Source organism: Dermacentor silvarum, chromosome 7 (assembly GCF_013339745.2).
Source record: "Dermacentor silvarum isolate Dsil-2018 chromosome 7, BIME_Dsil_1.4, whole genome shotgun sequence".
NCBI classification, from domain to species: Eukaryota; Metazoa; Arthropoda; class Arachnida; order Ixodida; family Ixodidae; genus Dermacentor; species Dermacentor silvarum.
Genome location: NC_051160.1, coordinates 14291937 through 14316693, shown reverse-complemented (window position 1 = coordinate 14316693; position 24757 = coordinate 14291937). Strand labels below are relative to the sequence as shown.

Below are 24757 nucleotides of genomic sequence, written 5' to 3'. Positions count from 1 at the left end.
TGAAGAAAATAATTGTAGGGTTTTAGTGTCCCGAAGAAACAACACAGTGGGTTAGGAGGGATGCCATATAGTGTGGGAGGGGGGCTCCGGAATATTTTTTCACCACCTGGCGTTCATGGTGACCACCTTGGTGACACCCCAAAGCACGGTACACGAGCGTTTTTGCATTCCGCCAGTGTGAACGGATGTCGAACCCATGACCTCGTGCTCGGCCGTGCAACGTCATAACCGGTGAGCAACACATGCAGGTAGATCGGAGAGAAGAAGAAAGTAAAAGGTGTGGGTTTACAAGGGGTTAGGTTCAGAAAAAGAAATTACATTGATAGCAGAGACGTATAGTAGACGGGGCAGATGCGAGCGGATACACACTGTTCCCGTGCTCTATAAACACATGAAGTTGAGGCTGGCTGTAGTGCACTGTATACAAACGCACAAAGGTTTTAGACAAGGAAGTTGGCTGATCGGTGAACTTCCATCATTCGGGCTGCAACGGCAAAAATTGGCCTCGAACACGACCGCACATAGAATAAGGTGCACGCTAAACGAATACAAGGAAAGCTCTATATGTGTTAGTGTTCGTCTCCGGTTGTTTTACTGTCAGTGCGCATGCAGGAATAACGTAAGATGCAAGCAGCTAGCTACATAAGTATCGCGGTTTTGGATCAATAGCGGGAAAATCAAACTTCGATACAGTCCCGACTACAGTACCGGACGCACAGTTCTATCATTTATGTGTATCCATGTCTGAAATATAGTTTTTCTAAGTTATCCCGTATCTACGTCTAACATTCAATTTTGTAAACAAAAATTGTCGGCTCAGCCTTTTGCTTCACTGCATATTTGCCAGCACCGTACCATGACAAAAGGCTATAACAGGTTCACTAGTAAGAAGCGTTGGTTGTAAAGAAAATATTTTTATTGGTCTTCTTTCAGAAACCACCGATGCATTTTCTGATCATCCTTACTGCAACAACTCCTCTAATGGCTCTGCTGCTCACTGGTACATGTTTTATTTTTATTGACAGCACCTTTTAAATATTGATGCTTTTGAACGCGTGAATCAGGAGGTCTAGTTGCTCGAAATTATTCGCCATACTGTGCTATGTTTATTGAATAGTGTATCCCATAATTACTTTAAAGTGGACGCCACTTCGCCCCTGTCTTCTAGGTATGGTTAAAGCCACCTGAAGTTCACCATATTCTCCCGAAACACAGCTTCGGCCAGCACGTCACAGTGGGCGGGACTTTTCAACGGGGCAGCTCTTACGACTTCAACGGGGCAGCTCTTACGACTTCATTTTTCTGTAGCTGCTGAGCACGAGGTCGCGGGATCGAATCCCGGCCGCGGTGGCCGCATTTCGATGGAGGCGAAATGCAAAAACGCCCGTGTGCTTGCGTTGTAGTGCACGTTAAAAAAACCCCAGGTGGTCAAAATTAATCCGGAGCCCTCCACTACGGCGTGCCTCATAATCAGAACTTGTTTTGGCACGTAAAACACCAGAAAGAAGAAGAAAGAAGAAAGAACATTTTTCTGTAGTTGCGACGGCTTTGAGGTGACATTTGATAGAGTCATCGTCTATAACTCCTCGAACAGTTTCCAATCCAGGACGTAGTTGTTTGGACTCCTATTCAGCAGTATTTTAAACAGCACATCCTCCTTCTACGGCTGGAACTCCCGACATTGTTCGAGCCGGAGAACCTTCTGTTCCTCTGAAAATGGTCGGCAGACATCATCCGCATGGTAGATTTGCTCTTTTGTAGACTTAAAGCTAGTTGTTATCATGTCTTTCTTTTAATTCGTAATTTATCAAGAAGTTTGTTTCGTTCCCCTGGTTACGATAGCGGCTAATATTGTGCGTTAGTGCTTATGAAGAAAGCCGTATCCCCTACAGCCCCTTATAGAAATTTATATCAACATTTTTTAGACCGTCTTTAGACTATTGTTACTAGAACCTGCCAAAAGTCAATAGGAATATTCCAACGGTCGTTATGCTTCCTAACAACTCCCTTTGGTTAATATTGGTGGCCAAGAAACAATTCGGCCACCAATATTAATTAGAAACATGTTTATAGGCTGTCTGTAAACTTCCTACTGTCTAGAAACACCTTTATTTATGCCTCCTATTAACGTTCATTAAATTGAACCATGTTCATAGGCTGTCTGTCAACTTCCTACTAACCGTCAAGGAACACGCTTCTTTAGACTTCCTATGAATGTTCAGTAAGTTAAAACATGTTCATTAACTGTCGGTAAACTTCCTATTAACAATTTTACTAGCGCTTTCATTAGACACCCTAGTAACATTGTTCTAACAATTGGCCACCTACATTGAATAGAAGCATATTTGAAGAATTTGTCAACATCCTACCAGCTTTCTACAAAGACTTTTTTATTCCTCATCATCACTTTTTCAATTATTTCAAACCTCCTACCATCATGGTTCCTTTAGACATTTTAGAAATATTGTCCACAATTGGTCACAGTATTTGAATAAAAACATGTTCAACGCTGCTTGTAATTTTATGCTAAACTGGAAATTTATAACTTTAGATCACCCAGTGCACCAGCATACCACCCTACAATGCTCAGAGCCGCAACTATTCCTTTCATTTATTGGCCGCCATTAACGTCGGGTCACCTTATGTATATGTTTATGGGACCTTACTGGAGAGAGAGAAAGAAACGTTTATTGATGAAACAGTGTCCCGAGTGAGGCCCGGTATCACCCTGAGGTGAGAAGGTTCCTTCGCCCAGGAACCCTCTGGCGACGAGTTGTTGGTCTTACAGGTCACCGAGGGCGAGATTGGCCGATCACGTTTCGGAGGTGGTCTTCGTTTGCTTGTGGAGCTCGGTTCGCGTCCATTTCCGGTTGCATTTTCGCTGTCTTCATGCCAGGGGCATTCCAGGAGCAAGTGTGCCAGGGTGTCGGGAACGTTGCAGAGTGGGCAGAGGTAGCCGTGGAGCGTCGGGTAGAGGCGGTGAATTATCGTTCAGTCAGAATTGATCAATCTATGCTTGAATTGTGGTACTGGCGCAACAAAACTAAAAGAAAAAAAAGAAGGAACAGAAAGAGCGCCATTTGATGCTCTTTCTGTTCCTTATTCTTTCTTCTTAGTTTCGTTGCGCCTGTATCACAATTCAAGCATGAACCAACAAGCCCAACATCGCATTCTGCTGAGCAATCTATAATCGTCGTTCTTGGTAAGCGCTTAAAAATTCAGACAAACAGCCTGAATCTCAAGAGAGGGAAGGAAAGTCTGCATCTAGAGCTGCGACGTTGCCTGGTGGAGACGGAATGTAGGCAATACGTGATTCGCCGCAAACTGCAACAGCGGGTCTTGAGTATGCAAAGACGGAGTTTATATGCTCAGTGAGAAGAGCTGACTGGATGATTCATAGGATGCTCTTGAACGGGGAGACCAAGTCCTGCGACCAGGAGAATACGGGTACGAGAAGCACTCTGACCCGGTGTATGGCACACGTTCATGGACAGCAGTGCATAATAAATTTGTTCTCGTCAGCACGTCCAGAAGAGCAAACTTGAGAAATCTGGCTACGCTCGTGTAAAACTATGCTACGAGCTACACTCTAAAAACAATTGCACCCTTTGGGGTGAATTTTTGCCACACAACAATAATCGTCATCTGTCTTGCTTGCGTTTCCTATCTTGAAAACTCTGCACGTGATACTTTCCTATCGAGAACGCTGTGTCACGCTGATAACGCTCTTGTCGTTCGTGACCGAGAAGTGCCGGGCGCACAGCGTTAAAGAAAGGAAAGCCACGCAAGTCAGATGACGATTATTGTTCTGTGGCAAAAATACGCCCCAAAGGGTGCAACTGTTCTTAGAGTGTAGTTTGGCCACATGGGTACGTGCGTGCCTTCTGGACATCGATTGGCATCCTTTTTTTTTGTTTGACAAGTTGCATGTATCTCTAGTCTCTTTGCCGTCCTGAATTTTTAATAACTGTCAGCGCAAATGTACCCACAAACATATCGCGGCATCTGCCCCTGGTGCGGCGACACACAGCCTACACTCTTTCACATCTCGTGGAGGGGGGGGGGGTGCAAACCTGAACACTTAAAGACGCCTAGCACGTCATTTGAGCGGTGGGAGGTACAGCTGACCGGCGATAACCTAGCGGGACAAGAAGCTCTCGTCCAGCAAGTTCGTTGAGCAGCCATGACCAGTGGAGTCCTGGAATGTGGACACCACCCACTTGACCTCAAGAGCAACGACCTCGATGGTCCAAATAAATGTTTTCTCTCTCTCTCTCTCTCTCTCTCAGCGCGGCACTGGAGGACGCTTAAGTTTCACTTTTAAGATTGCAACGCGACAGCATTTAAAGATCCCTGACTGCTTCTCACGCTTCCCGACAACTGCAGCTTAAGCAACCGTAATGGATACCGGGAAACACTGGCGGCGAACGCTATGCACGAAGGTGAGCTTTCCGGTAGAAACGCGGACTCCTGCGTGGGGCGATCCCGGAGATATTTATGGCCGCACAGCCGCGCCAAAAAATTGCATAATTTTCAGGTTTCCGTTTTTGTTTTGTACTTTTAATATTTCAGTCTGAGAAGATTTAACATAAAAGGCATGCGCTGTGGGTGTTTTCTTTCATAACATTTGTTTGTGGATTGTCATTCTCAAAATTGCGAGGATTAGCTTTGCCAAGAATGCAAGACAAGGTATGAGCAACATTAATGATAGAACAGTGTGGCAACATGACCCGCATATACCGCATGCCATATAAGAAGGCGTTGCATATACATGTACCTAAATATATTCGGAGGGCCTGCGTGGTTGGAGATGATTTTCTCCGCCACCCGCCGACATCGCACGCCGATGCCGGTTGCCGACGCCGGATTTTCTCCGACACGGGGCCCTTAACGCTCTCGCGTTAAAATCCCATTTTAAGATTTAGTAACGCAGAGACAATGGATGAAGCGTTGTCGCTAAAAAGAATAGCAGACACTGTAAAAAAAAATTGGAGGACGCTTAAGCTTCGCCTTCAAGAGCGGAACGCGATAGCATTCAAAGACCATTTACTGTTTCTCGCACTTCCCGGCAACTGCAGTTTATGTAACAGTAATATTTACCGGGAAATGCTGGCAGTGAACGCTATGCACGAAGGCGCGCTTTCTGGTAGAAACGCAGCCTCTTTCGTGGGCCGGCCTTCTTTTATTGCTTGCACCTTTAATATTTCAGCCTGAGAAGATTTAGCATAAGAGGCATGCGCTGTCGTTGTTTTCTTTCATGACAATTGTTTGTGGGCTGTGACTCTCAAAATTCCGAGGAATAACTTTGTATAGAATGCAAGACAAAGTGTGAGAAACCTTAGTGGTAAAATATATTTGGAGGGCCTGCATGGTTGCGGATGATTTTCTCGGCCGCGGGCGGCATTGCCGACGCCGACGCCGGATTTTCTGCGACACGGGGCCCTATACGCTAGCGCGTTGCAACACATGCTACAAAGCGCGCTCCCAGCACGGTGGCCACGAAATGTCTGCCCCCCCCCCCCCCCCCCTGTTCCCCCGGTGCGCCGGATGATGATGATGATGATGATGATGATGATTTATTAGCATCCCCTTTGAAACAGGGCGGCGACAAATAGTCACCTAGCCTGCTTGATTTATTCAGGTATACTATACATGTTCCTTACCTAGCATTTTTGTATACTTCTCAATAATTTTTCTTTTTTTCGAAAAATTACCTTGTATCGCTACCTAATATTTTAAGAGATGAGGTCGTATCCACCTTTCTCTGCTTTTTTTCCACCAGTACTCTAGTCGTCTCTTGTTTATCTCAACGGCTGGTCTGTTGATGTTTCCTTCCAATTTAAACCAAAGCGCTTCTGGGAGTTGCACGTTACCTACGGTTCTTGCTGGGTGGATCCCGTCGCATTCCATTAGGATGTGCTGAGTGGTCTCTGGATCTTTACTGCAGCATACACATGCCTCATCTAGTTCCGAATATTTGCTCCGGTATGTTTTGGTCCTTAGGCAACCGGCTCGAGCCTCAAATAGCAAGGCACTGCCCTTTGTGTTATCGTACAGATGTTTCCTTCTAATTTCTTTCTTCTCGTTCTTGTAAATCTCCATTGTCCTTTTTGTTTCCATTCTTTACATCCAATTGACGGTCTCTATTTCTCTCACTTTCTTTCTGTTGCGTGCGCCTCCTCCTAGGGAGCCTACATGCAACGCCGTTTTAGGGTGGTGACAGCCTTTGTAAGGGTACTTGCCCGCGCCAGCTAAATTGGCGGGTTAAATCTGGGGCACAAAATGGCGTAAGACCAGACGACAGGCCACATTTCCCGCAACCCTTGGTGACGTGAAATTATTTAACTTCTTTTAATAAACTTTGGCCTCAGCAGCCAGAGATAAATGGCGCGTCTGAGCGCCGTACACGGCAGGTCTACGTTTTAGTTAAACAGACTAGTAAGGACAGTTTTTATTACAGCACACTTCGAAAAGCACCCTTTATATATTATGTACAAATGGAAGGCAACGACAATGCTTAATGCAGTTCACATTCTTGGCGTGAGATAATCCTACCACGAGCACACCATCGTGCCTTATAACTTGTTGCTTTATATGTGTCGCACGACGTGCAATAGAAAAGTAAGTTTGATGTGTTAAAATAAAAGGAAAAAAGAACTAGTATATTAAAGATGTATGCAGGTTTCTTGCGCGCATTGGCGCAAAACTAAATTAAAGAAATTTAAGAGATCACGTGCAAACATGAGTACATCACAGCGTGACAAAAAAAAAATGGCAGAAAGACTGGGGACCAAAATGGCTACCCACCAAATTTGGCGGTAAATAGCGGTCAAAATGTTGGTGTTGTCACCACCATAAAACGGCGTTGCATGTAGGCTCCCTAACCCCTCCTAGTTGCTTGCGCCCCCTAGCGGCGGTCCAACATTAGTAAGACGCGCCGCGCGCTTCCGTCGGAGCACCTGTTATTCTTACACCGTGGACTGCAAGCGGTCGGCAAGGCAGCGAGTCAGAAACTGTACGAACGCCGAGGATACGGCTTCAGGCGAGAAACATGAAGGATTTCAGTGTTGCGACAACGGCAGTCAGTAACCGAGGTAACAGGAGCCATGCGATAGTTCATGGCAGATGTTCTTTCAAGCACGGTATATGGGCCGCGATACCTATGAAGAAATTTTTCATAGAGTCGCTCCAATCTCAAAAATGGCAACGATTCTGTGAATCGTTGGATCCACGTCAGCGCTTATCTCAGATATGAAGGACCGTGCGTGGACTTCGCGTATCACCACAACAGCGTGTTCCTTTCAAATCTCTCGCTTTGCACCAAGGTTGCAGAGAGATTGAGATTGCTGAAGAATTTCGTTCAAGACTTGCTGGTTTGCAGCCTCAATATGCACTTACACCATGCGTCACTCCAGCGTCTCGGGACTCCCGTATGGATGTCATGTTTTCGATGGATGAGCTTGAAGCGGCCCTGCATGGCGACTTGCAGGCACTCTTTGTCACCTGGGCCAGACGGCGTTACCTATACAGCGCTCGGCAATCTTGGCCAGTAGGCGCAACTCATGCTGCTGAACCATTACAACGAGTCTTGGCGCAACGGTATGGTTCCACGTGAGTGGAAATGCAGCCGCTTGGTACCACTTCTCAAACCAGTTAAATCACCATTAGATTTGTCATCGTACCGCCTCATCGCTCTGGCCAGCTGTATAAGAAAAATAATGGAAAGAATGGTTTTGATGTGCCTAGAATGGTACCTGGAGAATTACAATGTGTACCCAGATGCTATGGCTGGTTTTAGGTGTGGGCTTTGATGTGCCTAGAATGGTACCTGGAGAATTACAATGTGTACCCAGATGCTATGGCTGGTTTTAGGTGTGGGCGCTCATCCATAGATAATGTCATCGATTTGGTCACATTTGTTCGCCATCAAAAACGTCTGAAACGACTCACTGCGGCATTGTTCTTGATATAAAACGCGCCTACGATAACGTAGCACATTATGCCATCATCGAGGCTCTGATTGAAGCCGGAATTGGTGGCCGCACTTTTCAGTGGCTACGCAGCTATTTGACCGACAGACATTTTTTGCGTGATGACCGAGGATGGCGCCACGACTCACCACCAAACATTCCGTGGAGTACCACAAGGTGGGGTGTTGAGCCCGACACTATTCAACTTAGTGCTCGTTGGCCTAGTCAGATGCTTGCCCAACACCGTTGGAGTATCAATCTATGCTGACGATATATGCATATGGGCGTCTGCTTTAACACGACTGCAGGTACGAGCAAGGCTACAAAAGGCAGCTACGTTAACATCATTGTACTTACGAAAACAGAACTTAGAGCTGTCTTCAGAGAAATGCTGCCTTGTTACATTCACTCGGAAGGCAATGAGGCCTTACTCTGTAAGTGTAAATGGGCAAACAATTGCAAACGCACGGAAACACCGCTTTTTAGGGGTAATTATCGACCGCGACCTCTCATGGAGCCCGCACGTTTCATACCTAAAGAAGAGGTTAATGACCATAACACACCTCCTCAAATTCCTCGGTGGAAAATCATGGGGCACATCGGTGCGGTCAATGCTGCAGCTTTACAATGCCTTGTTCCTCGGTTTCGCAAGATACAGCCTCTCGGTGCTAGGCAACACCTGCAAAACAAACCTGCGTGTACTCCAGGGACTACAAGCTCAAGCCCCAAGGACGTGTCTCGGTCTTCCGAAGTGTGCGTCTACGGCGGCAACGATTGTCATAGCGCGAGATCACCCAATATCAACGTACTTAGCCACCGACGCTCTCAGGGCGCATCTTCGGCACGTTGCCCGACTACCTTCCCACCATCTTGCATCTTTACTTACAGAAAGGCCGCACACAACTTTCAGTCGTATAATTGCCATCGAACTACATGCCTGCAGCAAGACCATCCTCACCGTTATGGTGCCTGCACAAACCTGACATACGCCTCACCATCCCAGGAATCACGAAGAAAGCCCACATGCCGTCATTTTCCCTGAAACAGGCCACATTAGGAATTTTACATGAGGTTCACAGTGGCCGCGTACATGTTTATGTCGGTGGCTCAGTCATACCTACAAGTTCAGCTGCCGCAGTGGTGATTCCAGCAAGATCAGTCAAGATACAGCTAAAGACGTCAGATGTCTCATCAACGACAGCTGCTGAACTGGTAGCCCTCCATGCGGCTCTTCATTTCATTCTGGAGGAACCACCCCATCCATGGTCAATCTTCTGTGACTCCAAGGCAGCCCTCCAGAGTTTACTTTCAGTACTGCGCCATGGATCACATGAACAGCTCGTCGCAGAGATCAGACAAGTACACCATCGCATAGTTGATGAAGGACACGATATAATATATCAGTGGTTGCCTAGTCACTGTGGCATACATGGCAATGATCAAGCGCACGATGCGGCCCGATCTGCCCATGACGGTGTCAGCTGCGTTACCATTCCTCTTCCGAGAGCCGACGCAGCGAAAAAACTTTCCGCGCTTGCGCGTGAGCTAACATTGATTCAATGGAATTCATCTGATTTCACAAGTGCACGCCTTCATGCCCTGGACCCTAATTTACAGCTCCGTATTCCACTAAAAAAGTAGAAAAAGTAGAAAAGTAGAAAGTTACCTATCAAGAAAGGGGTCAGGCAAGGAGACACAATCTCTCCAATGCTATTCACTGCATGCTTAGAAGAAGTATTCAAGCTCTTAGACTGGGAAGGCTTAGGAGTGAGGATCAACGGCGAATATCTCAGCAACCTTCGGTTTGCAGATGACATTGTCCAATTCAGCTACAATGGAGACGAATTACAGCAAATGATTGAGGACCTTAATCGAGAAAGTAAGAATTGGGTTGAAGATGAATATCCAGAAGACAAAGATAATGTTCAATAGCCTGGCAAGGAACAAGAATTCAGGATCACCAGTCAGCCTCTAGAGTCTGTAAAGTAGTACGTTTATCTAGGTCAATTACTCACAGGGGATCCTGATCATGAGAAATAAATTTACGGAAGAATAAAATTGGGTTGGAGTGCATACGGCAGGCATTGCGAAATCCTGACTGGAAGCTTACCACTGTCGTTGAAAAGAAAAGTATACAATCATTGCATTCTACCGGTGCTAACATATGGGGCAGAAACTTGAAGGTTAACAAAGAAGCTCGAGAACAAGTTAAGGACCACAAAAAGAGCGATGGAACGAAAAATCTTAGGAATAACGTTAAGAGACAGGAAGAGAGCGGTGGGGATCAGAGAACAAACGGGGATAGCCGATATTCTAGTTGACATTAAGCGGAAGAAATAGAGCTGGGCAGGCCATGTAATGCGTAGGATGGATAACCAGTGGACCATTAGGGTTACAGAATGGATACCAAGAGAAGGGAAGCGCAGTCGAGGTCGGCAGAAAACCAGATGGGATGAGGAAGTTATGAAATTTGCATGCGCAAGTTGGAATACGCTAGCGCAAGACAGGGGTAATTGGAGATAGCAGGGAGAGGCCTTCGTCCTGCAGTGGACATAAAATATAGGATGATGATAATGATGATGATGATTCCGTTCAACCTTCCACGACGGGACTGCGCACTTATAGTGCGTCTATGGCTTGGAGTAGCATTTTCAAGTGCGTACTCCTCTCTTATCGGAATGGCCAATAGCCCACTTTGTGAATTCTGCGGGCGCAACGAAACAATCGCACACCTTCTTTCTGAGTGCCCTCGTTTCAACACGCAGGGAGCAGCTCCCTCAGCCACGATAGATCAACTGGACAAACTCCCAATAACAGAAAAGAACATCCTTGGAAACTGGCCTACACAAACAACGGCGCGAGCCGCCCTGAAGACACTGTTGCGTTACTTAAATGACACCGGACTCAGTGACAAATTTTGACTCTGCACTGTGTGACGTAGGATGGAACTTTGACACTATACAACATGAGAACGCCTTCGCAGACTGCGGGACAGTGCCCACAGAAACAGTTCTGTTTTGTGGATGTGTGTGATTTTCTTTTCTTTCCTTCTTTATTTTTTATTTTTACTCATTTTTTCTCTTTCTCTCCTGTCGCATCCCTTTACCCCTCCCCCGGTACAGGGTAGCCAATCGGAGATAACCTCTGGTTAACCTCCCTGTCTTTCCTGTACCTTTTTTTTCTCTCTCTCTTTTTATAGAGCCCCGGCACTCAAACAGGTGCTCACAGGGGCATTTCGTCGCCTGGACGGAACGAAATGACACGGCGGGTGACATCATAACGGACTTTCCTCTTGTCCTGAATGGTCGCGGTGTTGGCGCACACAATTTCGCGGCAGTGGGCGATGCGGCGAACTCCTCTGGTAGAGATGCGGATGGAACAGAAGGCGTAGAGAGAAAGGTGGTGTCCAAAGCAAAAGACGGTGCACGGCCGTACACCAGGAAAAATGGGCTGTAGTTTGTTGTGCGTTCAAAGGCAGTATTACAAGCAAACGTGACGAAAGGAAGTATATATAGTGTCCCAGTTTGTGTGGTCGGCTTTACCATACATGGAAATCATGTCGGACAGAGTTCGATGGAAACGCTCGGTAAGGCCATTGGTTTGGGGATGATAGGCTGAGGGGGTCTTATGGATGGTGTTTGAGGCCTGGATGACTTCAGCAAGAACATGTAAAAGAAATGTCTTGCATGCCACGGTCACTTAGAAGAGCACGAGGCGCACCGTGGCGCAAGATAATAGCGTGCAGGACAAATTCGGCGACTTCCGAGGCCGAACCTGAAGGAAGAGCTGCCGTCTCAGCCTAGCGAGTGAGGTGGTCCACGGCGGTGACAATCCAGCGGTGACCCGCGGGTGTATGCGGAAGGGGTCCGTATAAGTCGATACCCACGGATTCGAAGGAAATGGACGGGCACGGAAATGGTTGTAAAGGGCTGGCGGGAGGAGAGGTCGAACCTTTTTTTGATGTTGACATGACCCACACGAACTGACGTACTTGGCAACACTAGTAGACAGGCCAGGCCAAAAACAGCGAGTCTTATGTGGCCGTATGTTTTGTGAAATTCTAAGTGGCCAGCCGTTGCGTCGTCGTGAAACGCTTGTAAAATTATGCAGTCGAAGGGAGCGAGGAACGACTGAGACCCATCGGTGACCGGTAGGGCAGTAAACTTGCCGAAATAATGATCCATCATCCGTGCAAGTTGTCGTCTTAAGTGGCTGTTGGGAGGACGAGATAAGCCAGTGAGCCGGTCGATAATTGTGCGGCAGTATGTATCTGCACGTTGGAGGGAGGCGATGTCTCCTGATGACAGAATGTCTACCGAGGTCACGAACCCTACCGGGGCCATCGTTGTGGTCGGTTGGCTGGGCGGTGCCGAACGGAGGGAAGGTGAGACATGGGCATTTGGCGGCAGTGGGCAGCGAGATAAAGCGTGAGCATCTTGGTGTTGCCTGCCATACCTATATGTGACAGTGTAGTCGTACTACTGCAAACGCAGAACCCAACGGCCGAGGCGTCCGGACAGATTCTTCAGGGAGGACAATGAATGAATGAATGAATGAAAACTTTATTTCACGAGCTTTTCAGCGCATGCGCCGGATGGAAGTGGTTCCCACTTCACGGGAATCCATATGCTGCTCTCGCCGCCTGGCCCCTGGTTACGAGCCAAAGCTGGTCTTCCAGGGCGGGGCTGGACAGCAAGATCTTCCATCGCTCTCTAAGGGGTTGGATGGGTAGGGGGATCATGTTGGGGTTAGGATTGGTGAGGAGTGGTGGGTGTTGTTGGCTAAATTTACATTCTGCAATCATGTGTTGCAGTGTACCTGGTTCGTGACACACGGGGCATTCTTGCCCGTACTGGCTCGGGTACATGCGGTTTAGTAATCGGGGGTGGGGAAACGACTCTGTCTGGATCTGCCTATATATAGTCTGCTGCTCCCTCGTTAACGTGAGGTGTGGCTCGGGGAAGCTCTGTCTCCCGTTTCTGTAATATTCCACAATGTCTTTGTACGTGACCAGTGGTTGGCTCTTTGCGTCCTCCTCTTCCCTCTCCGCGGCTGCGGCTCGGTGTGATAGCGTTCGGGCCTGCTGGTGGAGGACAACCAACACAGAGCATGGTGGTCAGTCACAATTGTGAATTGGCGGCCAAATAAATAGGGGCGAAACTTTTGTATGGACCATACGATGGCGAGGCATTCTTGTTCGGTGATAGTATAGTTTCGCTCAGCAGGAGAAAGAGTACGACTCGCGTAGGCCACGACTTGCTCTTCAAACGCGTGGTTCCGCTGCAGCAGGACAGCGCCTATTCCAATGCCCACTTGCGTCAGTGTGGAGGATAGTAGAGGCTGTGGGATCAAAGTGACGAAGCACTGGTCCTGATGTGAGGCATCGCTTGAGGGTCTGAAAGGCGGCTTCACATTCATCCGTCCAGGTAAAGGGTGTGGTCGTGGTCAGGAGATTATGAAGAGGAGCTGCGATAGTCGCGAAGCCATGGACAAAGCGGCGGAAATACGGCGCTAATCCGAGAAAGCTGTGAAGGTCTTTAGTTGTGGTTGGTCTTGGGAAATGTTGTACAGCAGCGACCTTGTCGGGATCTGGCTCAATGCCGTGCTTGCTGACCACGTGACTTAATACTTTGATGTTGCGGCTCGCAAATCGACACTTCTTGGTATTGGTCTGGAGCTTAGTATTGAGCTGGAGATATATATGTGAAAAACAGGAAAAAATAAATATATATGTGAAAAACAGGGAAAAAATCCACGCACCATAACAGATTAGAACAACATACCTTTTTCACAGTTATCTAGTGCAGATTTTTTAGAACATAAAAGTCTTTGACATCACTGGCATTAATGTACTGCGAATTTGTACCTACACTTATCTGTTTTCTTGAGTTCGGTTATCGTATGTCTCGTCAGCTGCAGTAATGGCCTTGTAAAATGTTTTTTTTTTGTGTGTATCTGCGTGTGTGCCACGCTTTTGGCAATTTAGTTGTGTTACAAGTGCGTAAACAACTTTATATATCATTGTGTTGCTACGCTTCATTGCCCTGCACTTAAATATAAATAAATAAATAAATAAATAAATAAATAAATAAATAAATAAATAAATAAATAAATAAATAAATAAATAAATAAATAAATAAATAAATAAATAAATAAATAAATAAATAAATAAATAGAGAAAATACCATAATAGCTTAAGTTAGTTGAGGACGGCGGGTTTCACAGTCCCTAAGTCCACGGCTTTGCTGGCGGTGTTTTTCAGTGCTTCGATAATGAATTCCACCAAGTACCTTATGTCCTATTACATTGCCGCATGAATCAGCCACGGAGCAGTAGCTTTCACTGCTAACACTTTTGAGTGAGACCTGAAGCAGTTGTTCGAGAGCTTTTTCTATGAATGTAAACATCTAATAACGTGATGTTGTTCAAACAAATCACTTCATGATGTTTTTCTTCCTTACGATCTAGAAGCTGTAACCAGTCGTGAAACCAACTGCAGTGATCCAGCCTGCAAGACCCCAAGCCAGCCATTATTTGAAGATATCGGCAGCGACAATGTTACCATACTATATATATACAACGAAACCAGTCAGTTGTGCGAAGATGTCCTCATTGATAAGCACCGTAACAATACGTTCAAGTACCTCTTTGAATGTGCGTCTCGGTGTAAAACTGGTATGTATGAAGGCTGAAAATCTTTTCTCTGACTCTAATATGGGCAACACCTTTAAAGGGCACCTCATCAGGTTCTGGCATTTCAAACAAACAAACGAAACCGGTGCATAAATCACGTGGTAATGACGACGTTTGCCAAATATTACTTATTGGAATATTGAAAAACCTAACGGGGGGACGTGGGGTACATTGCGTTGATTAGGCGTCATATAAAGTTTCATTATGTGATGTAAACCATTACAAGAACTGAAAATTACAACGAATGGCTGCGGGTCCTTATTCTTAGAGTAACCAATCTATAATCACCAGCAAAGACAAAGGTTTCGCCTACAACGCCAATTAACTGAACTGCACAGGGTGCAGCGAACAGTAGCCATCAACAATCGCAATACAAGGAATCCCAGAAAAGGCAGAACAGGCAAAGCCGCCACCGTAAGCGCTCTACGCAGCATAAGAAGACGCCAAGAAATCAGAGATATCCCACGCACTGTGAGAATAAGTGTTATGCGAGGAGATCGGTAGATGCAGCGCAATTCATGGCTGCACATTTGAATGTTTGACAATGCCGCATTTTATTTTCCGATAGCAATTATGCGGAAAATCGATGCGCCGTTACACACAAGCCATCGCCGCAGCCAAGTTTTCACGATATTGACGGTGCATGCGAGGGCCAGGCGCGGAGGGTAAGGACTCTAGAAAAGCGAGTGACCCGCAGTGCGTTTGGCTGCAAATTATACCCAAGTGGACGATGCCCTCACGGCCCCGCTCAATCAGCTCTGCATGAGAGACACAGCAGCGTTCTGCCTACCGCAGCTGGCGTGAGCGTTATGCGCACATGCGGTAGCATTCCTGCTGATCAGCCGTGCGCACACCACACCGTGGTGCATACGCTGCTTTGACCGGAACTGGACAGCAAACGGCAAGCTGAAGCCCTCTGATACTTTCATTGGGCGCCGAAAGATGCCCATAATTTTCCGGTGGTCTCATCTCGAGCACAATTGAGATGATGATTATTATGATGATGTTGATGATTGAACGACATCCCCTTTGAAACGGGGCGGTGACAAATAGTCCCATAACCTGCTTGATTTAATCAGGTATCATACATGTTTCTTATCTTGCATTTTTGTGTACACGTCATTAATATTTTCCCCCTCAAAATTTACCTTGTACCGCTACTTATGACTAAGAGATCAGGTCGTATCAATCTCTTCTCTGCTTTCTTTCCACCAATACTCTAAACGTCTCTTGCTTATCTCGACTGCTGAACGGTTGATGCTTCCGTCCACTTTAAGCCCAAGCGATTCTGGAAGGTGTACGTTACCTACGGTTCTTACTGGGTGAATCCCTTCGCATTTCATTAGGATATATGATGAGTGATGCTGAGTGGTCTCTGTACCTTTGGTGCAGCATACACATGCCTCATCTAGCTACGAATATTTGCTCCGGTATGTTTTTCTCCTTAGACAAGCGGTTCGAGCCTCAAATAGCAAGGCACATCCCTTTGTGTATATTTTCCCTTCTAATTTCTTTCTTCTCATTCTTGTAAATCTCCATGGTCTTTTTTGTTTCCATTCTTTGCATCCAACTCACTGTCTCTATTTCTCTCACTTTCTTTCTGATGACTTCTGGTTGTCTATTTACAGTTTTCATTATCCTATACTTGGTTGCCAACTTTCTTGAGCTCTTCTTGCATTCTGTGTCGACGCTTTTCAGGTACACATACTTTTGCACTTTAGTCGCCCATTTATTTTCATCCATGTTCCTGAGTCTTTCTTCAAAACAAATTTTTCTCTGTGCTTCTTTGACTTCAAAAGAAGCCAAACATATGTCACCTTGCACTACCTCATTTGTGGTTTTAACCGTGGGTGCTCAAAGCCAACCAGCCTATTGATCTTTGGTTAACTTGGAACCCCGACAAGATATTCGATTTTAAGCATAGAATGACATTTGCTAACGTTAGCGCTGGTACCATTACTCATTTCCCGATTCCACGCACCACCTCATATTTATTGTGGCCCAACAGTGCGGTGTTTCATTATTGCTGCATTACGCTTCCCCTTTATTTTCAGATTATCTTGGGGGGTGCTTGAGTAAGTGTTTCCATCATTTATGTATATGCCGAGGTTCTTATATTATTTGACTATGGGTATGACTTGTTGAATTGACACCACGTAAGCAGTCGTCACTGCATTAAAGACCATAATTCCTGATTTCTCTGTGCTGAATTTAAGGCTTAGATTTGTCGCTGCGTTGCCGCAGATATTCGCAAGTGTCTCTAAATCTCTTGTATTGTCCGATAGTAGCACTATGTCGTCCATCAGTCCGGAAACCTTCTGTTGCACCATTTGGGATAAATAGTGCAAAATGGTGGTTGGTTAAATCAAACGCTAATTCGCTGTTTAACCTGTCGTCTTTTTATGCCCTTAACATAAAGCATGAAGAACAATGGAGACAGAAGACATCCTTGCTTTAGTCCTTGGTGAATTCCCATTACTTCATTACCTTTCCAAACTTCCCATACAACTTGTACTCGGTTGTCTCTATATATGTCCCTCAGAAGCTCCACGAAATCGTCATCTATGCCTTCCTGCTTTGTCTAAGGACCATGTTTTGGTCCTTAGGCAAGCAGATCGAGCCTCAAATAGCAAGGCACTGCCCTTTGTGTTATCGTACAGATTTTCCCTTCTAATTTCTTTCTTCTCATTCTTGTAAATCTCCATTGTCCTTTTGGTTCCATTCTTCGCATCCAATTCACGGTCTCTATTTCTCTCACTTTCTTTCTGATGACTCCTGGTTGTCTATTTGCAGTTTCGATTATCCTGTACTTGGTTGCCAACTTCCTTGACTTCTTCCTCCATTCTGTGTCTACGCTTTTCATGTAGAGATACTTGTGCACGTTAGCCGCCCATTTATTTTCATCCATGTTCCTGAGACTTTCTTCAAAACTAAATTTGCTCTTTGCTTCTCTGATTTCAAAAGAGGCCCAAACCACGTCACCCTGCACTGCCTCATTTGTGGTCTTACCGTGGGCTCCCAAAGCCAACCGGCCTACTGATCTTTGGTTAACTTCAAAAGCCGACAAGATATCCGATTTTAAGCATAGTCAACTTTTTAACATAGTCATAGTCAAAGCATAGTCAGGTCGACTCAAGGTAGTTTTTTAACATTCGCATTTGCGAATGTTAGCGCTGGCACCATTACTCCTTTACAGATTCCACACACCACCTCACACTTATTCTGCCCCCACAGTGCTCTTGTGTTTCATTATTGCTGCATTCTGCTTCCCCTTTATTTTCAGATTATCTTGGTGGCTGCTTGAGTAATTCTTTCCTTCGTTTATATGTACGCCAAGGTACTTTTATCGCTTCACTATAGGTATTACTTGCCGTTGAATTGACACCACGAAGTTACTCGTATCTTCATTAACGATCATAATTCCTGATTTCTCTGTGCTAAACTTAAGGCCCAGATTTGTCGCTGCATTCCCACAGATATTCGCAAGTATCTGTAAATCTTTATTATTGTCCGCTAGTAGCACAATGTCGTCTGCATACATCAAAAGAGGTGCGACGCCTGCAACGCCCCCTGGTGGCGCTCCTCATCATGCTTGCGTTGGGTTCCTCGAAAGCAACGCCGAGAGGCGGTGCTATCGAGGCACTCGACGCCTGCGTTTTGAGATGCCTGGTGACAGCGAGAGCTGTGTTTCCGCTGCGCAGCAGCGGTTGCATTGCGAGCTGCGTCGCGCCAACATGCAGCCCCTGGTGCCTTTAGAACACCGTCCGAGGAGCTCGAGCGCAACGCTAAGCCTTGCTGTCCCTTTCTTTCATTCAAACTTGGGGCGAAACTCAAATTTCAATGCGAAAGCATTATATGCCCCATTACGCAAAAATCTTTAGTACGAATACCAGAGTGTCATAGTGATAATTTCTTCCTGCAGTTCAAGATCGAGAAAGCGAGGAGACAGAATATTCCTTGCTGCACGTGTATATTGTCATGGGCAACGAAAATAGGAGACGAGTACACGTATTACAAAACCAGATTGTTTTAGTAATGGAGCGTCGATACGTACTATTTGCCTTCTAATCTCTGCTAGGCCGACGCACTAGACGAAGCTTACGAAAGCTCCTATCCTTGTCTTTGTCGTCGACATGGAAGAGACGCGGCATTTGCCTCACTCTCAAGAGAAGCATCACCCCGATGCTGGATCAGTTCACTGGTGGAAAGTACTTCGCACAGCCATTCGCTGACGTGCGATTTCATGCGTACTACGTGCACAAATTCAGACCGATGCTGGCGGCTCCTCGTGCAATAGGGGCTATCTGGGACGACCTCATAGGCGACGTCACTTAGACATCGTAGTACTCGATACGGTCCGAAGTAGCACATTAACAGTTTTACGGATTGTCCCTGTCTTCGGATGGGCGTCCACACCCACACTATGCCGCCGTTTTCGTAGTTACTGGTCTATGGCGAGTGTTGGAGCGGCCTGCGTCGTAGGCTTGCTGTTGGCTGGACCGCACGCGTGCGAGCCGTCTAGTTATTTGGCGCGTTGCGAAAACGCGCCTGCATTCGTGTCAGCGCCTTCGCATTCGTGTGGGAACATGACATGCAACATTGTTCTTACTACTTGTCCGTGAACATGGCTGAACGGAGTAATTCGTGCTGTTTCTTTCTTGGCGGTGTTGTAAGGAAACGTTATATAAGGCAGGATCTCGTCCAAATTTTCGTGGTATACATCCACATACAGTGTAAGTATGGCTTCAAGAGTTTTGTTTAGCCGCTCTGCGAGTGCGTTCGTTTGTGGATGGTAGGCTGTCGTCTTGCGGTGAGTCATCATACTTTCTACGCCGACATTACCCTATGGTGCGAAAACGGATGTCCAGGGGACGTCGAAAGAACCCTTCAGGAAGGCGTAGACACTATCGTTGACCACTTAAACCAAGCCGGACTCCAACCTTCAGCAGAAAAGTCGGAACTCCTCCTCATGAATTGAACACAATACCAAAAGAAAAGAAAAAAGCCCTGACACAACTCAACCTATCAGGCAAACAGATCCCAAAGGTGGCATCGTGCCGGATACTCGGAATCATCGTAAATCACAATAATAATGCAAACTCTAACGTTATACAATATCAAAAGATTGCCGAAACCTCATGCACCTAATGCGACGGATCATTAGAAAAAAATTACACCATCTTCCCGTAGGGGAACCCTGAGTAGTATGCGAAGCAGCCATGGGGTCGACTCAGGGTAGTTTTATCAGCTGTATAAACTCGGACATGCAGCAGCACCAGCAACGCGCAGAACTGTTGTCGACGCCGTCGGCGTTTTGCCTGCGTTCGCACCGAACGCGCGCGGCGTTGGGGACTGTTGCCGGTGCCTCTGGAGCGCCTACCGTCGCGTCTCTAACCTAAGCTGCTTCGCATTATCGCGCGCGGAGCCGCAGGTGTTGCCATTCGTTGCGCAATCCGGAGAGGAGCGGAGCGTCGGCGAGGGGAGGAGGAATGCCGACACGAGAGGTAATGAGACAAGGAGAGGAGAGGAGGGGAGGAGGATGCGCATGCGCAGTAGAGGTGTGGACGCCGCACGGCGGAGGGAGGGAGGGAGGGAGCGACATAGCCCCGAGCATAAGATGCTTCGCATCTAAAGACACGGACTTAGAGAAGAACAAGCAACACAGCTCGTGACGACGCTCGTGTATAGCAGGCTTCTGTACACGGCCCCGTTCCTAATGCTAACACAAACACAAGCTCAAAGACTTGAATCTTCACTCAACACCTTTCACAAAGCTGCCTTGGGTCTACCGATATACACCTTGAATCAGCGCCTACAACACACGGGTCTCTTTCACACTCTCGCCGAACTAACACAACAACACCAAGACAGACAAGTAGCGCGTTTGTCTTGTACGGAGCAGGGATGCGGCATCCTGAAACGAACAGGGATCGCCCCCATCGAGCTGACACCTGTTAGTCAAAGCCCTCAGCTAACACGCAACATTGCAATTCCAAACATAAAAAATATGACACCTCACCTACATGACGGTCGACGTCAAGCGCAAGCAAAACATCATCACAGAGACAGAAATTGCATTACGATAGATACGGACGCCACACGCTCTAGCATGGGGTCATACGCGTATGCAATATATACACCCGGACAGACAGCACTGATCGCCCACACACCTGGGCCAGTTTCCAACCATCCCAACATATACACTCTAGAAACTCAAGCGATAATATATTGTCACGTAGTAGTGACGCTGAAGTAAACAGTCCTAAAACTGTGTATGACGAGACTGATTCTTTATTGGGCGAACCTGTGCCCACAAAATCAAGCTACACTCGAAGCACAACGAAAGCGGCGAACACAGTCGGCGGTCGTCGAAAATCTGATCAGTGGCGAAGCGCGTCGGCTTTTATACCTGAGTCATCGAAGGTTCCAGATTAATCCCTGATGCCCGCGTGTCTTCCAGAAAGTTCTAGACAATTCGCGTCGGTCATACAATCAGATAACATAAGCGTCGGTGAAAACAGGCAACGGAAAGAAGCATCGATAATGTTCTAGAAACTTCAGATACAGGTGCGTCCTGCGCCGAGTGATAACGTTTAACATTTGTTAGCCGGTGGAAAGCGGCCACCGGTGAAAGATAAACATGTATACGTGTCAATACCCTCCCCTTAAAAAGCATCGTCCCGATGCTACAAACACGACAGCGAAAACAAAACCACGCCTAATAAAAAAAAACAATAACAAAGTAACAAAGTACCTAACGTCGTCAGCGGGCGTAGAAAGGCTTAAGACGCACCACATGGATCACTTCAGGTCGTGCCCGGCGCCGCTGTGATTGCGAAATGCCGTCTGGCACGACCTCATAGTCCAGTGCGCCAATACGTCGGATTATCTTATATGGTCCGAAATAGCGACGCAACAGTTTCTCGCTAAGTCCTCGTCGGCGTATTGGAGTCCAGACCCAAACACGGTCGCCGGGCTGGTACTCGACGTAGTGTCGTCGAAGATTGTAGTGTCGGCTGTCGGTCCTCTGCTGGTTCTTGATGCGCAGGCGGGCGAGCTGTCGACCTTCTTCGGCACGCTGCAAATAAGTGGCAACGTCGAGATTTTCTTCGTCAGCGACGTCCGGTAGCATGGCGTCAAGCGTCGTTACCGGCTTCCTTCCGTAGACCAGGTTGAACGGCGCCATGTGCGTCGTTTCTTGCACGGCCGTGTTGTATGCGAAGGTCACGTACGGAAGGATGGCATCCCACGTCTTGTGTTCGACGTCGACGTACATTGCCAGCATGTCGGCGATGGTCTTATTTAGGCGCTCGGTGAGGCCATTCGTCTGCGGGTGGTAGGCGGTGGTGCGGCGATGGCTTGTCTGGCTGTACCGCAGGATGGCTTGAGTTAGTTCTGCCGTAAAGGCCGTGCCTCTGTCGGTGATGAGGACTTCTGGGGCACCGTGACGCAGCAGGATGTTCTCAACGAAGAATCGGGCTACCTCGGCGGCACTGCCTTTGGGCAAGGCTTTTGTTTCGGCGTAGCGGGTGAGGTAGTCCGTAGCGACGACGATCCATTTATTCCCGGACGTAGACGTCGGAAAAGGCCCCAGTAAGTCCATCCCGATCTGCTGGAACGGTCGGCGAGGTGGCTCGATTGGCTGTAGAAGTCCGGCTGGCCTTGTCGGCGGTGTTTTGCGTCGCTGACAGTCTCGGCATGTCCTTACGTAATGGGCGATGTCGGCAGAGAGGCGAGGCCAGTAGTATTTTTCTTGTATCCTCGCGAGAGTGCGGGAAAAACCGAGATGTCCAGCCGTTGGATCGTCATATGGAGAGCTTGCAGAACCTCTGGACGCAATGCTGAGGGTACCACGAGGAGGTAGTTGGCTCGGAGAGGCGAGAAGTTCTTCTTTAGGAGAATGTCGTATTGCAAGAAATAAAACACCGCATATCCACGGGGTGAATGATGATGAGTGGGCGAAGCTCCGGAGGGAATCATCGGTAAACCGTGAATCTTCCGTGTAATTCGCCCAGTCTCGCCGCACTAAATCGAACGATTGACTTCCACCAATGACACGCGCCATATGTGACGTCATTCCTATTTTATAACAGCGCCCTTCATTATAATTGCACCATCTCCCGCTTAAGGGGACGCTAGCACAAACGCGTTAGAAACGTGCAGTACTCTAAGGGGAAGAGGCCACAGCGTCTTACGCAGCCGTTTACACATGCCGGAACGTGCACCGCGTTTGCCGACGCCATCAGCGTTTATGAATACGGGGGTAAGGCGGAGAGGCCACAGCGTCTTACACCAGCTTCTTACACGGGCCGTAACGCGCTAGCACAAACGCGTTAGAAACGCGCAGTCTTTCGTTAATGTTGGGTATTTATTGCCATCGTGGTGCGTCTGTCCATGTGCGCTTCGTGGCGTAGTGGTTAGCGCCACGCGTTCAGAAGCGAGGGGTCCCTGGTTCGATTCCGCTACGGCCACAACTTTCGGAATTTTTTAGGGGCGAAGCTCCTTATAGCGGCACCCGTTCGTCCCCGTCGTAGTAGGTAGCCACGTCTAGTTTTATGAATTGCTCAATAGATGGCGTTGTGTGTCCCTATATGTATGTATACCCATATATATGTACGTGTATAGTATAACCGGAAGCCGACTTCCGCTTCCGGTTCCGCTTTCCGTTTCTACTTCCGGTTCCGGAACTTTCACGGTTTTACCGATGATTACTTCCAGGAGCTTTTATGAATTGCTCAATAGATGGCGTTGTGTGTCCCTATAGGTATGTATACCCATATATACATACATATGTATATGTATAGTATAACCAGAAGCCGACTTCCGCTTCCGGTTCCGCTTCCGTTTCCCCTTCCGTTTCCGCTTCCGGTTCCGGAACTTTCACGGTTTTACCGATGATTACTTCCAGGAGCTTCGCCCAATCTCATCATCATTCACCACGTGGATCTGCTGTAATTTTTTTTCTCATAAAAGGAGAGGTGGCTACCTACTACTACTACTACTACTACTACATACTACAGAGGAGGGACAGACCCACACCCTAAGGAGCTTCGCCCCTAAAAATACGTTTAGTTTATACCGACATCTGGTACTAGCGTTAAGACTGGTTACACACTACGACGGGGACGAACGGGTGCCGCTATAAGGAGCTTCGCCCCTAAAACGACGCCAATCCTCGCCTGAACACCTTCGGCACAGTGACGGTCTTGCCTTCCAGGTAGTCTACAAGGCTCCTTAGTTCCGGGTCGGCTCGCTGTTGTTCGGCGAATTCGTCGGTACTGATGGGTCCCAAGAAAGTGTCGTCATCCTGGTCGTCTTGTGGCGGCGGTTCGACGGGGGCGCGAGACAAACAATCGGCGTCAGAGTGCTTTCGCCCGGACTTGTAAACGACGGTGATGTCGAATGCTTGAAGTCTCAGGCTCCATCGTGCGAGGCGACCTGAAGGATCCTTCAAGTTAGCTAGCCAACACAAGGCGTGGTGGTCGCTCACAACTTTAAAGGGCCTGCCATAGAGGTAGGTGCGAAACTTTGATGTAGCCCAGATGATGGCGAGGCACTCCTTTTCTATTCTGGAATAATTTGCTTCCGCCTTCGATAGGGACCGGCTAGCGCAACTTACAACCCTTTCTAGTCCGTCAGTCCTCTGCATAAGCACGGCGCCGAGTCCTACGCTGCTTGCGTCAGTGTGGACTTCGGTATCGGCGTTTTCGTCGAAATGCGCAAGTATTGGCGGCGATTGCAGGCGTCGCTTCAGTTCTTCGAATGCTTCGACTTGCGGCGTACCCCACTTGAACTTGACGTCGGCCTTCGTGAGATACGTCAGTGGCTCAGCGATCCGTGAAAAATTCTTGACGAAGCGCCTGTAATAGGCACACAGTCCAAGAAATCTACGCACTGCCTTCTTGTCAGCGGGCGGAGGAAAGTTGGAGATGGCCGCAGTTTTCTGAGGGTCGGGGCGCACTCCAGACGTGTTGATGACGTGGCCCAAAAACAAGAGCTCCTCATATGCGAAGCGGCACTTTTAGGGCTTTAACGTGAGTCCGGAGGTTTTGATTGCTTGAAGAACTGTTTCAAGGCGCCGCAGGTGTTCTTCG

General features: G+C 47.5%; 2 protein-coding genes across 3 annotated transcripts in view; both read left to right on the top strand.

Annotated features, from left to right (window-relative positions):
- The window catches only part of LOC119458584 (uncharacterized), a 360297-nt gene that overhangs the window by 65257 nt on the left and 270283 nt on the right, over positions 1-24757 (top strand). The gene's annotated exons all lie outside the window — the stretch shown is intronic.
- LOC125946624 (uncharacterized) overlaps positions 1-24757 on the top strand; it is a 203621-nt gene that overhangs the window by 9648 nt on the left and 169216 nt on the right. The window contains exons 2-3 of one of the 2 annotated variants that reach the window (XM_049670230.1): positions 934-1000; positions 14439-14645. In XM_049670230.1, coding sequence (XP_049526187.1) covers positions 943-1000; positions 14439-14645 — 265 coding nt within the window. In that variant the 5' untranslated portion in view covers positions 934-942. The remainder of the gene's footprint in view (positions 1-933; positions 1001-14438; positions 14646-24757) is intronic. The other variant, XM_049670229.1, reaches the window with a different exon arrangement.